The sequence below is a fragment of the Sander vitreus genome, chromosome 3 (assembly GCF_031162955.1).
Source record: "Sander vitreus isolate 19-12246 chromosome 3, sanVit1, whole genome shotgun sequence".
Taxonomy (NCBI): Eukaryota; Metazoa; Chordata; class Actinopteri; order Perciformes; family Percidae; genus Sander; species Sander vitreus.
Genome location: NC_135857.1, coordinates 14,209,136 through 14,227,412, shown reverse-complemented (window position 1 = coordinate 14,227,412; position 18,277 = coordinate 14,209,136). Strand labels below are relative to the sequence as shown.

General features: G+C 43.7%; 1 protein-coding gene across 2 annotated transcripts in view; it reads right to left on the bottom strand.

The window, feature by feature from the left end:
- Window positions 1-18,277, bottom strand: part of arhgap35a (Rho GTPase activating protein 35a) — a 69,715-nt gene that overhangs the window by 13,183 nt on the left and 38,255 nt on the right. For both annotated transcript variants that reach the window (XM_078246151.1, XM_078246152.1), the window contains exons 2-3: window positions 8,406-12,255; window positions 3,587-3,728 (exon numbers count right to left, since the gene is read on the bottom strand). In XM_078246151.1, coding sequence (XP_078102277.1) covers window positions 3,587-3,728; window positions 8,406-12,140 — 3,877 coding nt within the window. In that variant the 5' untranslated portion in view covers window positions 12,141-12,255. The remainder of the gene's footprint in view (window positions 1-3,586; window positions 3,729-8,405; window positions 12,256-18,277) is intronic.

Genomic DNA, 18,277 nt, shown 5'->3' with positions numbered 1-18,277 from the left:
GTGTACCTGCAATCACACTCATATAGCGATAAATGCACCTGCAGTTAGCGGCTGTGCTCCCGCAGCATGATACTGTCCAACACTCCAGCTGATCCCACATCAGCCCAGACCCCAGCGGCTGATTTCATAGTTCACCATGAAAACAGGCGGTGGCTGGGTATCTGTCCTTTACTCGCTATGGAGGCTCCTACAGCCAGCAGATATGCCCACACACGCTAACACACATTCATTATCATCCCGGCACAACACACTGCGGATACCACGCCGAGATAAAGCCAGAGCTCAGGAGAGACAACAGCAGTCACAACGGATTGATTTTATACAGCTGCTTTTCTTTTCTTTTTTAAGATAATTTTTTTTGGGGGGCTTTTTCCCTTTATTACAAGTGACAGTGGATAGACATGAAAGGGGGGAGAGAGATGGGGGGATGAAATGAAGCAAAAGGCAGCAGGTCGGATTCAAACCCACGCCGCTGCAGGACTAAGCCAACATGGGGCGAACGCGCTTACTGGGTGAGCTAGAGGCCGCCTACAGCTGCTTTTCTACAAGCTCAGAATGCATGAAAATAACACAAAATAACACATTTACTGCTATTATTCTCAGGGACAAAGGGAGTGAGCTGGGAAGCACAATTAAGAGAAGCAACAAAGAAATGAAAAAAAGACTTTTGAAAACAGAAAAGTCTTTCTTTAGTGCCTCATGTGTATTGCCAAAATATGCCTCTATTTAAAAAAATAAGAACATTTTGTTTTTGAGTCCATATATTCAAACAATTTGACTTTGTCTGAGGATAAAAAATATATATATTTTCATGGCATAGAGCAAGGTCATGATTCAGTATATGAACACAAGACTGTGAGGGTTATCAATTACATTTAAACAGATAATAATAAAGACAGGTTTGGTTTGTGAGTATTTTTGTTTGAGGAAGAGGGAGAAGGGAAGGATGTAGGTCAAAGCTGCAGGTCCTGGGTCAGCCTCACAACGTCACTCATTATCAGCTCATACTGTAGTGATGAACAGTGTCAGCGTTGAATGGTAATTTCCTGTGAGTGCAATTATACCCACAGATTGTAGACACAGATACGGTATAAGTAAAGTCTGACTTACAGCAACCACAATCGAAAATGAAATAGCACATTGTAACTCATTTCCCCTTGCAAGCCGCAGTCATTCTCTGTGTGGGTGTGCCATTTTGTACCGCATGTGTTAGTATGTAAACTAAGCATTTCTGTGCGCACACTCCTATTGCTACTGACTGTAAGATGTGTGAGGCCAACACTTCTTACACATGCATACACACATAAATAACACAGGTGCAAGCTAAACACACACAGAAAAGAGCTGAGCCCAAACATTCTTCCAATTTCCCACCTTGTGATATTGATCGGACAGAGGGAGCTATGGGGCAGAACATTACCTGGCAATCTTCTGGCAAACACACACACACACACACACACACACACACACACACACACACACACACACGAGGAAGGCGCGAAAGCAATGAAGGAAGGGGGAGATGGAGGGGATAGCATGAGAGGAACAAATGCAGTGAATTGAGAGAGGTGACAATAAAACAGAGGGAGAAATAGAAATATGGGTTAGGAAGAAGATGAAAGAAATGTAGTCTGACAAGTGAAGGTACTAGTGGAGACAGAGGGAGAAGGATGACTGGATTGGGAGAAAGTAGTAGAGAAACAAGGGCACGGGAGAAGAGGATTAGGCCTAAAGGAGTGAGTGAGGGTAAAAGGTGGAAAACATCCTCATGTATAAATACATACAACCCGTTTTTTCCTCCTTCATCCAGAACTAAGAGCTATGACTGCTCCAGTTACCACCTGAACAGGGGGAGGTGAAATCTAACGTGATGCCTTGTTATCTAGAGCTTTGCCCCTATACTCCTACACAGAGGAAGGCGGTGGTGTTTTCTGAGGCCGCAGTAATCCACAGATACAGTCTTTAATCAGGACAGAGATTACAGTGGAATGCAATGGCATGTCAGTAAACAGCAATGTTTTGTCAAACACACATGCAACTCACTTTATGGAATGAAAAGACAATTTTAAGCAATGCGCACATGTGCAAATTTTTAATAAACATTACTTAATAAATATATATATATATATATATATATATAAATAAAATGAAGGTTCCTATAAGACAAACATTAAAATCCAATCAGGACAGTAACTACCAGTGACGTTACACGTGTGGTTTTTCACAGTTTAAAACATTTTGTTAGGCAGATTCCTGGAACCAGTTCAAATCAATAAAATAATAAAGAATTCAGTATTAATACAGCACAGTTGTATTCCTGGCAGCATGTAGAGAGAGAGAGAGAGCGCTTTAAAACAAAATGTAGACCTTTATGTAAAAATGTTAATTACAGTATGTAATCCGATACTGGGTATAGGGAAAATATACACTCTTCTCCGAGACAGCTCTATTAGGTAGATATTAGTCAGTTGTGTTGAGTTGATTTCAGGGGGGATGCTGCCATTTACATAAAACTTAGAAAATACAATTAAACAGCTAACTAAATAAAATTTTAAAAAGTGTTTGGCGGTAAAGGGGTGAGAGACTGACTCATGACTTTAGTATCTAAAATCCTGTTTACGGCCCAGCCAAGAACAGTCAGATGTGTACAAATATCTATATATACTACTGAACCTGATCTAAGTTGCCTCTGGTTTAGTGTAACACCTGGTGGCAGACTGAGAGGCAAGCTGGCAGTCCTGGGGCACCAGAATACCCTGGCAGGGGGTTTGGCATCTGGGCAACAGGGTAGCATGGTCAAGAAAGGCTATCCAATCACATCTGTGCTCCCAGTACTCCCAGGGAGGAGAGGAGAGGAGGTATGGGGGTGTGTGGATGATTGGTGGCAACAGCCTCTAATCCACACCGAGTTCAAGGTTAGCAGATCAGAGTATTTTAGTTAAAATACATAGAGCCATTCTAACATTATACTCCATCACAAACTTATTTGTTGCTTAAAAACCCCCTTGGCTTTTCTCATTATCACATTGATCTGAATGAGGCTCTGATGATGACTCATTTTAAAGATAGTACAAAATACTGTGACTGTAACCACTGGAAACAGAAGCCAGCATGATTTGTTTGATGCTTCGACCAGTTTGGGACTTGCCACACGAACGATATTTATGTAATATGCATACAAATAAGGAACTGGCTTTACCCGTGGATTTCAACACAGCCCATTTTGCTTTACATTTTTGAGATTATGAAACTATTTAGGTTACCAAAAAAGGTAACACCCCGACCTGGTTCACATCCCTAGAGGTGCCCGCTTATAAAGCCTACAGCTCAGCAAAGCACTACCATTTATCAAATGTGAACAAAGAGTAAGGGAGACACAAAAGAAAGCACGGACGCACGTGCACATAGACACAAAGGCTGCGTGTGATTTAAGGAGGACCAATCCCAGCAGGGAGGAGCATTAAGATAAGGACAAAATATAGGGAAAAAGAGAGCTCAAAGGAGACAGGTATAGCATATGCAGAGTCAGTTAACACTTAAATGAAAGCCTGTTCTGTTCTGAATGCCATAGAGCATCTATTCCTACCTGTTGTTTCAATGAAACGGATGCACTTCTCAATGAAGACTGGAATCGGCCTCTCAGGAGTGACCACGGTGGCTAGTGGTATACCAAAGTAGTTGCTCTCAATGGGTTTTGAGATGGAGTGCCTGGGTTTGGGTCGTGGTTTCTGGGGATAAAAATCATGAGGAAAGAACAGATTGGTAGGAGCACTCAGACACAAAATGTAACATTATTTGAGCACTGCTGACATAGGCACACATGTCCAAAATAACACTAAGCCAAGATGCATTGTTCTTGAAATGACTTGATTTAAATGTAAAAGACCATGACCTTATTTTAAAATGAGTGTGTTAGTATCTACTTGAGCAAAAAGACAAACGCAAACACGCACATTCCTTCAAACCTTAAACTGATACACAATCAAATATTCCTTACTTGAACCCTGTTTTCTGCACAAATATATATCTGATATACATCAGTTCCTTCCTAACTTATCTCTTCATCCTTGCCCTCCTTTTGGCATTCTGCGTTTCTCCTTCTCGGTCTACTGCACTGCAGCTTTCAGATAATCAAACTCTCTTATTCACTGTTTAATTACTTTCTAACTCCTGTTATTTTCCTGTTAAGAGACCTCTAATGCAATCCTGCAACATTCTCTGTATGCCTCCGTATGGCTGAGGCATCAGTAGCAATTGTACTGCGCTTTAATGGTGTTCAGTGGGAATGTTTTAAAGGCCCCCGAGGCCTGGATCTCTAGTAAGTCTGTCAGCCCCCTGAGGCGCTGCCCTGGCAGGCTAGGTGGTGAGGCAGGCATGCATGGTTGGCTGGGCACACAGACTGTGGGAACAGTGCAGGCCTGACAGACAGACCCAGGAAAGGAGCAGAGGAGTGCTCATTAGAGAGAAGGATCCCGGCGTGCCCTCTGCTCCTGATACTGGCCTCACTGCACTCCACCAAACATTTTCGATAGCGCGTGCGCGCACACACACACACACACACACACACACACACACACACACGTACTCAAGGAAACAAGCAGGGAAACACTAATTAGGACTGAGCAGATCAACACAGGCTCACCTGGACGTCTTCTTTCTGCTTGTTGTTTGAACATTTAGTGAATTTATTCTGTTGTTAATCTGTTACCACCTAAAAGAACCTGACCGACACCTCTGCAGACCACTATTATTGACCGATATGTGGTTATTACAGAGGATTCATTATCAGTGAGTATGTGAGGAGATACATAAAAGAACTGGATAAGTAAACTAAAGTAATATCTGTTTTATTGGCAGCATTCCTATGTATATTTCATCTTGGATTTTTGTCAACTTAAATTGAATTAAGTTTTGTTTGTGTTTTTTTAGTTAGAATTCTTAACTTAAAATGATGTTTAACATCCAAAAGAATGTCATAGAAAATCATATTGTTCAAATGCAAAATATCTTTACTCAGGAAAAAAAAAAAAAACATTGGTTAATATATTGCTATATTCTTCTCAAGTGTTGATATTGGTATTGGCCTCAAAGATCCAGTATCATCTAGGATTTTCTACCTAGGGTGTTTTTCTATGAGAAACCGTAAGGAAAAGGGCACTGTTGCTACTTTCCCTGTCATCTGTCACATGTGCGCATATACATGCAAAGTTAGTATTCACACATGCACAAAACCCCTACACGAGGCTTTAAGTGAATTAAAGGGGTAGTAGTAATAATAGATGTAACACTACAAGACAAAAGTATCTGTCTTGTTCTGTCATAAACCACTGCCAGCTTGGTTTTTAGCTCCTAGTAGCAACTCAATTTATTTGTGTCCTGTCACACTACTGTGTTGTATATCTGTGCCCTATCTCAGTTTTAGTCTCTACACCCCCCCTCCCTCTCTCTCTCTCTTGCTCTTCCATCCACTTCTCTCTCACTGTCTTCTCCCCCTGCAGTTTTGCCTTCTGGCCACTCCTTTTAGTTGCTGACTGAGACAGGATATGTTGCCAGCGCTGAGAAGACACAACAGACCTCTACCACAAAAGACAAACAAAACACATCCTTAATAATAACATACCGACACCATGGTGAGCGTTTACATACACAGGCACTGTAGGATGCTGAAACACAAAGCCACAGTACAAAAACAAATAAAAATACCAGTTCTATTATAACTCTTATTTCTCTCTGGCTCCATTTCATTTTCTTTCTGTGGTTGGGTTTTCTCGTTTTCTTTGATTGTCTCCCTCCCTCCTATTTCTTATTTGAGGACACTAGACTGGAACTAGGTGACTGAGGAATTTGTAGCATTCCTTTTGCTGGCTGAGGAGGTTTGAAAAAAGCTGCAGGAGAGAGAGGGAGAGGGAGAGGGAGAGAGAGGGAGAGAGGGAGAGAGGGAGAGAGAGAGAGAGAGAGAGAGAGAGAGAGAGAGAGAGAGAGAGAGAGAATGTTTCCGGCCTCTTGCTGAGGGAGGGTGAGTGGGACAGACACACAGTTGGTCATTGCCTGAGGTGAAGGGGGTTTTAAAAACCAGCTCAGAGTCTAGTTTCAATTATTTGTTCCTACACATCATGACTCAGAGTGGTGGACAGTACCCTAAGGCTCTGACCAAGAAAGCGTTCACACTGCATAAACCCAAACCTTCCTCCTAAAACCAACTGAAAATCGGACTCTTTAACACTGACAAGCCACTAACAGGAACAGCTGGTTCTATACCAACCCTTAGTACCTGCTACAACACGTCACACCCTGTGACTACAACACCTCACACCCTGAAATGACGGCTGCTGCAGCAGATTGAAAATTGACTCTTATCTTTGAGACAGTTGCTTAGAAAACAGGTGATAGAACTTGATCACTTTGTTAAAACCACAATTAAGTCATAATGGCCTTGAATGCAGATATCCAGATCCCAGATATACTGTAGGGCACAAATCAGAGGCACTAATTAGCGTAACGATGAGGACACTGATCTAAATTTTCTTGGGGATTTGTTTTGAAACAAGGGTAAAAATGTGTCATGTGATACTTTATTGATCCCATTTGCCCCTCTCAAAAGGACAGGGTCAGAGCACAGGATCAGGTAAAAGTCAGAGCTACAGGAATGTGTATACTTGCTAACATGGGGCACACATTTGCAGAAGGACAAATGGCATACACTACGTGCTAAGCGAGTTAGTGCATTAAGGAAAAGACCTGGTTTTTAGGAGCTGTGTGAGCATTTACAAAAGGTACTTACTTGGACATCACAGCTGAGTGTGTGAAAACATTAATCATCCCCCTCCTGTTTCACCCTACTGACAGCCATGGTAATTATCACAGACGCACAAAATACACAGCTGTAACTTCTAGTCAGCTGACACTTCTGTACAACGCCATGTGTGCAGATGAACAGCATACCAGGCTGATAAGCCTAACAAAGTAAGGTCAAAACTATCGTCACAACATGTGTCGAGAGACAAGCACAGAAACAAACAGGAGAGGGGTCGAGAGATGCCGAGGATGGAGAGATGTGAGGAGAGCATAATGGGGGGGAGAGAGAGAAAGAGTGTGACAGGAATGTGATAAGCTGAAAGTTTGAAGAGAAGACATTCACTGTGAATATGAGAAAATTAAAGGAAGGTTGCAAAGAAAGCCAAGCTGACAGGGAATACTTCTTAGTCTTAGGAACAAACTGACCAGCCTTGGCACATACTTCACTGCAGTACCACAACAGTTGAACAGTAAGCAACACTGTCTTAACTAGATGACGCCGATGTCAATCACTAGATCACTAACGGCAAACCTTTGACAACTAAGTTGTAAACAATGTATAGTCGTACTACTAGCGAGTCCGAAAGCAAGGTGACTGCACAATCAGGTTTTGTATGTTATAATTAAGCAGTGAAAGACTGTGCTGAGATTCTCTCACATTGTTTTGCATGTAGGTACTATTGTTTCCTGAACAGCAGGGGTGTTTACAGCTAATTTGCTGAGATATACCATTAGTTTTCTTTTCATCTACAGCTACAGCAAGAATTGCTTTGATGTTAATACTTTCAAAATAGTGCTGAAATAAATGTCAAACATCATTATGACAGCTATATAATGGGAAAGCTGATGCAAACAAGCAGACATATACATGAGCACACACATAAAATAGCACAGTGTAAACTGTGGCTCTGTCCCTATTCATTAAGAGTAACTGCCTTCTGGTATAGAAGTTTAGCTACTGGAGGTTCTCTCTTTTTCCTCCGATTATCTGGCTAGTTTAGAGAGCTCTCACAGATGGGTCAGGGTAAAATATACCAGACATGCTTTCAGAGGAACTCCTACAGTTTGGCACGTTTTCAGCCGAGCTGCAGAGAGTAGAGAGATTATACTGAATTCGTTGAATCTCAGCCAACTAATTGTACTGAGGATTATGGACATTATATCCATTCTGTCCATAAACAAATACATGTGTGTATATATACTGCAGACAAAGTGGTATAAGTGCAAAACATTCTGAGTCAGTCATTAGTTACAATTTACAGTAAGTGTTTTGCTCTAAAATTAAATCTCCACTATTTAAACAATTGACACTTTTCTTGCCAAAAGACTTTCAAGGGCATGGTACTTTTTTAGTTAGGAGGTTATTTTAAGCTTTAGTTGAGAAAACTCAATATTTCAAAATGACTAAGTGATTTACTCGGGCAATGATCCAAAATAAACATGCAACATTTTGGAATAACACTTGTTAACTGCTAACTGCTGGGAATAGTTAAATCAACTTAGAAAATGAAATGTTCTTAATTTAAGAATTAATACTGTTTTTAGTAACAGAGTTGTGACTTATACATTACTGATATCCAACTAAAACAGATGGATGCACAGACACTCACCTTTGCAGTTCTGCGCAGGCTCTTAAGTATATTTCTCCTTTTGGGGTCCTCAATCTCCTCGATGGAGTTGTCCTTCTGGGCTCCTACCTCATCCTGGCTAGCCTTGGGTGGACCCCCCATCTCATCATCACTGCCTATAGAGAAGCTCGTCCTAAAACTGCTGAACTTGCCAAGTCGTTTGGATCTGTCTCTGTAAAGCTTAGGCTTTACCCCAATGGCAGACAACTTTCTCCTGCGCTCCAATGAGCTGCTATCAGCCTCGCTGTCGGACCCATTCCCCCCGGCACTTCCATTGGAGTGACCTTTGTTGGCGTTGCGAATGGTGATGATCTTGCCCTGTGTGCTGTCATGAGGGACAGAGTAAATATTCTCCTCTTCTGTAGGTCGAGGTTTGCTCACAGCATCCATGGGCTCTGCGTAGTCGGAGGGGTCATAGCCACCATCGCTACCTGGAGCCCAGCTGACAGCTTGGGGCAAAGAGCGGCGATTGGTGCCACCCTGCTGGTCCATGTAGGGGCCGAGGTTAACCTTACGTACAGGCTTCGGCTTCACTTGTGGTGGAACCTTGTTGTTCAGCTTGCTCTCAAAGGTGCTGAGATCAGAAATGACAGAGAAGGTATCACTTGAATCCAGATCTGGCAGCTTGAAGCTTCCCAGGTGGGAACTCAGACTGCCATCCTCCCTCAGGGTAGGGTAAGGTGGTGATGGGTCAATATCGTCCTCTGAATCCATAAGAATGTTAACTGGACTAGGAGAGCCACAGCGAGGGCTGATGCTCTCATTGGTACATGCCTCAGCCACATTATCATACATGTGTGTGGCCTCAACAATAGTGCGCTTCTCTACCGCCTCTTTGAGGAAGGATTGGAAAAGGTCTATCTTATGAAGCCCCCCTACTACCCCACCATGTCCACATATCACTGTGTTAAACCTGGCCTCTATTTCATGGGCCAATTCCTCTCCCTGGCTGACCTGCTCCTTAGCTGACTCTGAGTCTGACAGCTCCATCTGACTCTCCCCTACTGCTAGCAACTGGACTGGGATGATGTCTTGGACCTCACAAAGGAAAGCACATAATGTCTCCATAGAGGCCTTGCGGCGAGCAGAGTAAACTGCAATGTAGCCGTGGACCAGCTTGGTCTTGCGGAGTGAGAATGAGGAATGAAAGGAGAGCAGTGACAGCTCAATATTCTGCCTCTGACCTCCTATACTGAGATCCAGCAAAACGGAGGTGCCACTGCTGAGACTGGCAGCAGGACGACAATGCTGGGGCAACAGGAAGGGAGCAAGGAGCTGGTCTATGTCGTATGTGTCTCCACACATCAGGCACATGACTATCCTCAGGTCTGCCTCTAGCATTGGCTGGGACTGAGAGTCTCTGAAGGCAGAGGCTGGAGGGGGTAAAGGAGGGGAGCTGCTTCCTATGCTTCTCCGTGATTCTAAGAGACCCTTCAGCATCTGGTTGATCTGCCTCTCATTGACATTGCGACCGTAGCCCATGCCTGGAGAAGCAGGGTCTAGGTAGGCACACTGCAGCTTTCCAGCTACCTGCTGCCCTTGTTGGATAAGAGTCTGAGCTGTCTCCCCCCCAATATCCCCAATTGACCCCACCCCTCGCTTGGTGACCAGAAGGAGGGACAGTGGGAGTTGGGCTAAGCTGTTTTCCCTTTCCCTTCTGCTTATAGTTGACTCCCTAAGCTTTTCTAAACTCTCAACAACATAAGAGAGGGATTCCTTTGAGTTGTACAAGCACAGGCAACCATGTGGTGTAAAGGTTGGTGTGTGGAATGAATTGACTGGCAGACGTACATTGCCCTCTATGGGACGAAGGGCTAACTCATACATCTTGCCATCCAACACGTACCGGTCGTCACTGGTGCACAAGGCCCTTATCTCATTTGCCATCTCTCTGGCTAGCCCATCTTTTCCTAGGATGACAAGATTAATCCGTTCAGCCCTCCCCAAATCTAGTCTTGAACTATCTGATGATGGGTAGCGGGTAGGGAATCTGGAGGCCAGAATCTGCTCTATCTTACTGTCAACACAGTGGGGGCTGTTGGGACAGGTGTCCTTTGTGGGGTGGTAGACAAAGTGGATATGTTTCAATACCAGAGCATCCCTTTCTGCCTGGAGCTTCTGCAGGGCTTTAAACCTTTGCTCCTCACCCAACACCTCCTGAATCGCTCCCATTTTCTCTTTACTTGGCTTTGCATCCACTTCCAGCTCATAAAAGAGTTCAGAGTATTCAAGAAGCAGTTCCTGAAAGTCCTCTTTGGCTCTGTCAATGATTTCCTTCTGGTGTTTGTTGTAGATATCCAGATATTCAGCCTCGTCCAGCCACTGGTAGAAGTCTTCATTCATGATGAAGCTTCTAGCCTCCTCCCAGGGTTTCCCGGGTGTGATGAAAGGAGAAACACTTAGCTTCTCCTTGAACTCCCATCGCATCTCAGCCCGTTTGCGCTCATTCCTTAGGTGCTCCAGGTGGGTCTCATAGATAGCTTCAGCTGCAGGGGTCTCCAGGAGGTCCTGGGGGATCCGGTCATCCTCCATGTTATCAATGTGTGGTGTGGTCTCCCAAGGGGTGTCATCTAGCACTACAAACCATTGGGAAAAATCTCTCTTTGTCTCCAGGACTTTCTGAACTCCAGACCAGCTCAGGTGGTCTATCTCATCCAACTGTGGTAACACTACAGACAGTGCCTGTGGAAGTGTACTTAGATAGGCCTTCCTACGTTTCTCTATATGGTCTTGTTTAAGTCTATGCACATGCTGCTGGAAGAGCTTCTTGGCCTTAGCTGTCCCTTCAAGGAAAACATAGTCCTTGTACTCAGGTGCAGACTGCATGCGTCGACTGACAATGGGCCATGTCTCATTGTGGTTCTTCACAATTCGGTTGACCAGCCACTCATAGCGGTCTTTGGCTAAGGCAATCTGTTGACTCTGCTGTTTCAGTGCCTCAAAGTAAGGGATGATTTTGGGCTTTCCCCTACCCTTGTCTATTAGCTGAACCAGTGTAAGAAAGGCTAAGTCAACATTGACATTAGAGCGTGCTGATGTTTCTACCACCTGTAGGTTCTTCTTGGCTAGGGCAAAGGTGTGCGAGTCTTTAATATAGCGCTCAACTCCTTCATCACATTTGGTGAGAACCAGTACCACAGGTTTCTTTGTTTTGGCAAGCTGGTTGTACAGATTGGTAACAAACTTCATCTGGTCCTCAAAGCTACGATTCATACCCCTGCTAACATCCACACAGAGTAAGAAGCCATCCACCATAATCTTGCCTTCGGGCATCTGTTTCTGCTCAAAGTCCTGCTCCAGTCCCAGCTGATCTGTACAAAAGTACATTAGCTTCTCAGCCGAAGCCAGCTTGGCAGAAGCTGCCCTCTTGATGTAAGGCTGGAGTGCTGTGCTTCGGTGTGGCTGGAACGTCTGATCATCAATGAACTCTGTCTGCTCCACCACATTCATACGGCATTCTGGCCCTTCCTCCATCGTCCGCCCAGCCTCTCCCCAGAACAGGAAGTGGTCATTGTTCACAACACGGCCTCCAAAGTCACTGGTACTGAGAACGGAGGTATGGTCTAGGTGGAAGTCATCTGCACTTGGCCGGACAAAGCGGTTACACAGGCAAGACTTGCCCACACCACATTGGCCTTTCTCCTTCTCTGTGCCGGACAGGCCAACCACGACCAGGTTGTAGGTGGGTGCCCGGACATCTTGCTTTTTGGCCATCATTATCGCTGGCAGAGGTTCATCCTGCCATGCTGGCCGCTAGCTCTAGGGAGAGGAAAAGGCTGCCAGGGAAGGAGGGTTTCCATGCAAGAGGAGCTTACTGAGCTGCGGTTTGGTCCTGTATGATAGAGAGAGGGAGAGAGAGAAACAATGGGGAGATATGATTAATCTACAGAAATACAGAAAAAAAAAAAACATTTCCATGACAAGCTTTATTATTAGGGAGCTATTGTGTCTCTCATCTTAATGTCTACTGTGTGCCTATGTGCTGTTAAGAATGTTTAATCTGTGATCCAATACTGCACTGAATGTTTCCTGAAAAGATTGAGGTCAGTGGCAAGGCTGCTGGAATGCTGCACATTACTTAACCCTGCTGTAGCTGCGTACAAGGCAACTTTTTACCCATTTAACTCATTTAATTTTTATACTGCCAGGACTGCACTGCTAACAGTGGTGCCTTCCACATTTCATTCCTATGTTCGACTCGGTATGTGTTTTGGCTTAATACCCGACATCTAACAGTATGGTTGCCCGTCTCACTGCCAATAGCAGTAGAATAAAGTTATGTGGGGTTTTCACTATCGCAGAAAACAGACACATGCACTAAAACACACACACACACACACACACACACACACACACACACACACACACCCCACCACACACTTGTGAAAATAGGCACACTAAGCTCCCTGCACCCCAAATGAAAGACACACACAAGAAGATGAAAGCAGATAAGTGTTCCAGAGCTAAAGTTACTAATTGGCCAACTAGGGAAAGCCATCTGCATTTTAAAAGGCTGCACTGCCTGTTGGCTGACTCGTCTTCATCAAAAACATGTTTTCCTACGTTACTAACTATACCACACTCTGCAAACAGATCAGAGTTGGCTGATGTACCATCACTAATGTCTCTACATATTTACCTACAGTAGTTGCAACAAATTGGTGCCATGCTATCAATAAATAGCACAGAAAAATAGATAGAAGCTAAGTTGACTGGCCAATTTATTCCATCAGTAGAGCTAAAAAATAATGAGAGAGAGAGAGAGAGAGAGAGAGAGAGAGAGAGAGAGAGAGAGAGACAGAGAGAGAGAGAGCACAATTTGTAAGGAACAAAAATCTTCCAAGACAGCCAACACACAGACTTGTTGTACAAGACCACCCCCTCCATGTCATAACTGAGGCATTAATGTAGTAAAACAGACATTAAAACCACTATTAATCATGAATAGCTCGTTTGACAGAGAGCACAAAAGCAGACAAAGCCTTCATTGCTGCTGAATTGAGTTTGTCAGACAACACAGAACTGTGGATGCATGAAGATGAACTTCAAAGCCCAACGCTGCTACACCAGAGGGGGAGACAATGAAAAGGAAATGGTAGGAAGAGTTAGAAACTCACTACAGTGGAACACACTGTAGACAAAAAGCAACCTCACACCTGCAGCGTATCAACTACTGCGTATACTGTACATTTCTGAGTTTTACTTGAAAGCTGAGTGCCACTAATCAAAGTTCAAAGCTACGGTTATGGAAAAGCCTTGAAACACTGAGTTTCACGAAAGCAAATCCCAATCAGGCTGTGAATTAACATTACAGAGACAGGTCCTCTCCAGTGCTGCACCAGGTATATAACCAGGTGCCAGCAGAAAAAGGAATCAGTATCAAAAAGAATGTGTTGTGTTTTGATATTTGTAGAAGAAACATCATGAAAAATGGATCAAGGCACCCTTAGAGATAGAACCAGTCTCTTTATTAATAAGGTGTGGTGTGTGTTGTGCTAAGCCAGACTTGCTGGTTGATACATTTCGAATAGGTACATGACCTGGGAATTATGGTTAATACAGTCTTTTCTCTCCAGACTCTCTTAGAAGTAGGTTTCCTGCATGTGTGTGTGTGTTTTGTCTGTATTTGCGTGTGCGCACAAGCTTATAATGATTTCTATTGTGTGCACCCACAAGCCTGTGATCACTGAACACATCCAGTTGGAAAACAGTGCAGTAAATACAGCCTTGACTAGATGAGAATAACTACACATGTGCTATCTACAGAGCTGGAGTCAGCAGGTTAAAAGTGCACCAGTGTCCTGACCTAGTCATGTTCACATTACAGAGCAGACAGGCCTCAACTACAATCAGCCACAAAAAAACATGACCCGCTGCCCCTGGGTATGGTCCACTAGCTAAACAGAACATGCATCTACATGATCCCTTTTGTGCGACACATTGACCAGGTTTACAGGCATACAAATGTGATGTGAAATCCATATAGTAAGTCGTTGACGTGTAGAAGAGCCTCAATTTATAACAGTTCTCACTAATTTCTATCATTTTACTTTAGTGCTATAACAATTATATTATGCAGATGTCATTAACTGTATTCTAAATTGTATACATTTTCTTTGGAGATCAACCAAAAAGGATTTTAGGTAGGTGTGTGGGCTCTGCTATTGCAAAGGTTGCTGTGAATTGCATCTTTGCACCGACTGAACTGTTGTGACATGCTCAAAATCGCTGCCTGCTGAGCTGACAGAGGGTGTTACATACAGATAAGTATGGAGGCCCTGGTGCAGACCCACAATAGCACAAATGACCTATATGAGACACACACACCTTTCTTATCCTATATAACACCCTGGTGATGAGCGTGTCATGTGTGAAATAGGTCATGTTTGTGACCAGTTGTGAGTGTGTCTGGATTAAATTAAGTCAAGCACTCCTAAAGTCCCTATGGACCTGGAGGCTAGCCAGGCCCAACACTCTCACAGATGCATTGCTAACATCTGCTTCACTGACCCCACCTATCTTTGAATGTTCGTATGCGTGTGCAGTGTATGTGAATCTACAAGTTCATACACATTTTGTGACAGTTAACTAACATATTCACTGCGGTAGAGAAGAGCTGAGGCATTTTTGTAACAACCACAAAAGGATTGGCTAACAAAAGAGAAACAATGCAGTTATCTTTTAATTTTTTTTCCTGGTGTGTCCAATTGACGCGTCAGTGCGAGGAGCAAACGGACAACTCAGAATTCAGTTTTAACTGATGTGAGGATGCACTGGTTTAAAACAGCATAATGGATAATGGAAGAAAATAAAATGCCTCATGAGACTGACTGCCATGCCCAACCCAAACTGACAGAAACATAGAATATATATGCAATGTATAATATATATTACAACTGCACATTTCAGCTTGTTTCAACAGCCTGTCTACTGTTCAGAATTTCAAACACAGTAGATCTAGTCATTTAGGAAATGCATTTCCCGTTTCCGCACACCAATAAAGACACCACTGCCTGAGCTAAACTAGCCTTAGTGCAGCAGTCCAGTTGTAGAGCACTCAGGCAGCCAGTCTCCCAGTTCACCCTGAGGCTTAGTGTCTGGTGCGCATGTCGGGCCACATACCACTGTCTCGAGGCCCAGGGCTGTTCAGGGCTAAGGCAGAGATAGGTTAGGGCCTGCATTGCATCTGCCTCTGACCCTAAAATTTGAAGGTAAGCAGAAAAGGAGAGGGAGAGAGAGTAGGAGAAGTGGAAGAGATGCAGGAAGGAGTGGAAGGCGTTGGGGGGGAGGAGACAGAGGGTAGGAAGTTAGTGCACATGGAGAGGATGGAGGTTTAGAGAAGAATGGGTATGAGGGGAAGGGGAGAGAGGTCAGTGGCCTGGGTCATGTGAGCTGCACATTGGAATCCCCTCAGGGAAGAGGGGCAGAGCATGATGAGGCCTGGATGAGTTAAGGGTCAGGGTCTGACTCGTCGCGTCACCACCCCCTCCCCTGCCTAATCACAAGCAGGACATACCCAAATACCACATCTCAATTTCCATGTTCCATTTCTCCTTCCTTTCTCGAACAAGCACTTGCCAATCTATCTATAACAGTCAAAACACTAAAGACAGCAAATCTCGCCTTGACTGAACCAGTCCTTTCTAGGTCACTGACTGTCTCAAGGACAAGAGAAGCCAAGGAAGATAGGATGCATCTGTAGGGTATTGGAGTGCAGCCTGAAGCTAATGCTAGGGTGGTAGGGCGTGAAGTTCCTCATAACACGTGCTACAAAGGGCAGCAGGGAAGAGACTGTGTTCACTGTCCATAAAGAGAGACCATGTAGCCTTCACAGGGTGGCTGCATTCCTTTCATTACAGAGCAAAGAAGAAGAGTCAGCCAAGGAGTAATTATCAAAACAGACCTGTTTTGATGTATCAAACAATCGCTTTGACATGTTAGCCTACATGGAGAGTGCGCATGGACTGAATGAGATAACCATACGTGTAAGCTGGATCTCAAACAGAGTAAGAGGAAAATCAAGAAAAGTAGTTGTGAGGGAACCTATAAATGTTGTTTGGAAGTGGAACACTGCAGGGATTCATTAATCTAATTTAATACAAAATGAGGGGCTGATATAAATCCAATTTAATTTATGTTGGGTTGCTTAGAGATATCCAGTGATGAAGTCATTTCCTCACACACAATGATGAAACTATCAGATAATCTTACTAAATGCCATGCGGTCCTTACTGAAAAACAGGGATAAACGCAGAAGCCCGCTTGCAAGGTTTCTGAGCAAGCCCTCCGGTTATAAAGTATTATACACTCAGGAAGGCTGGGAGTTGACGGAAACAAAGGTCATGAAATAGTCATGAAGCAGTGCGATGGTGACGATGACACAGAGGCAGCAGGGAATATCTCTCTCTCTCTCTCTCTCTCTCTCTCTCTCTCTCTGCCCTACCTTTGCTCCTGTCCAAAATTCCACTCCTTCTGCATGATGTAAGTCTGCAACCAGTTGTACTTCCGCTATGCTCTCCCTTGTGATTTTTCTGTCTCTCGTGCACTCACCCATAAACATTATCCTCATTGTATAGATTTCCCATCTCCATCTGTCAAGATGTTTTTTCCAACTCTTCCCTGTCTCCAACACTCTATCCCACACTCTTTCTCCCCCCACCCCTTTTATCCCACTCTCTGGAGACTTGTTGTCCATTAGTACAAAACTAGAGTTGTGGGCAGGGGATTGGCCTTTGGGATTTTGGGGGACAAGAGAAGCCAAGGCTGTGCCCCCTCAGGAGATAAGGGTATAAACATGCAGATGAATGTACAGAAAAAAAACTGGGATGATAAATATGACGTCAATGCTGATGAAGACGGTCCAAAATGTAATGCAAATATATAGCTCATAACCACTGATGCACAAACAGGCATACACAATTACTCCAAAAGAAAAGAGGTAAAAATCTGCCTACACACACTACATTTAACACACTTGAAGTGCTCTGTGGTGCAGTCAGTTTCAACAAAAGTCATTTGTCCCGTTCACATCTATCACTCACCTAACAGAAATACAAATATCCTCACAGTTTCCATCAACTGCATGTGTGCACGCACCAACAGAAAACATAAATATCGCAATCGCTACATTGCTAATGCGTTTCACATGTGGCCAACCAACACCAACCAAAACACATGAACAAATCCAACAGTAATGAATTACTCCTATAAGAAGAAAATACTAAGACTAACTACAAAAGCTCAGCATGGCCTGAGTGTCATGTGTTATGTTATACAAAATGCATTATCTGCACACAAACACAGAAATATTAGCGCAGTCCCCAAACAGCCATCACATATCCAGGTCCTGATCCAGGAGAGGTGATCAATTGTGACTGGGATTATGGACACGCTGGATTAGCTATGGCTATTTGCATCTTTCCATTTGCAGGATCACAAGTGGCGCAGTCTGTGCATTAGCATGATCTGATGGCATGGTGATATAACCAAATAAAAATGTCCAAGATAACAAACCCCGCTGTGGCTGCTCTTATCACACTGACACATATATGTTCATTAAAGTGCTCATATTGTGCTTTTTGGCTTTTCCCCTTTGCTTTATTGTGTTATATATCGTTTTTGTGCACATTATAGGTTTACAAAGTGAAAAAGCCCAAAGTCCACCCCAAAGGGACTTACCATCTCCAACAGAAAACACTGTTCACAAACTGCTCCAAACAGCTCTATTGTAGTCCAGCCTTTACTTCCGTGACAAACGTGCCACTTTGTAACACACGTTATAATGCTCGCCTAGCTGCTAGCACAGCACACTCTCATACTCTGCTTCTGACTGGCTAGCAGTGCTTACTTAGCTA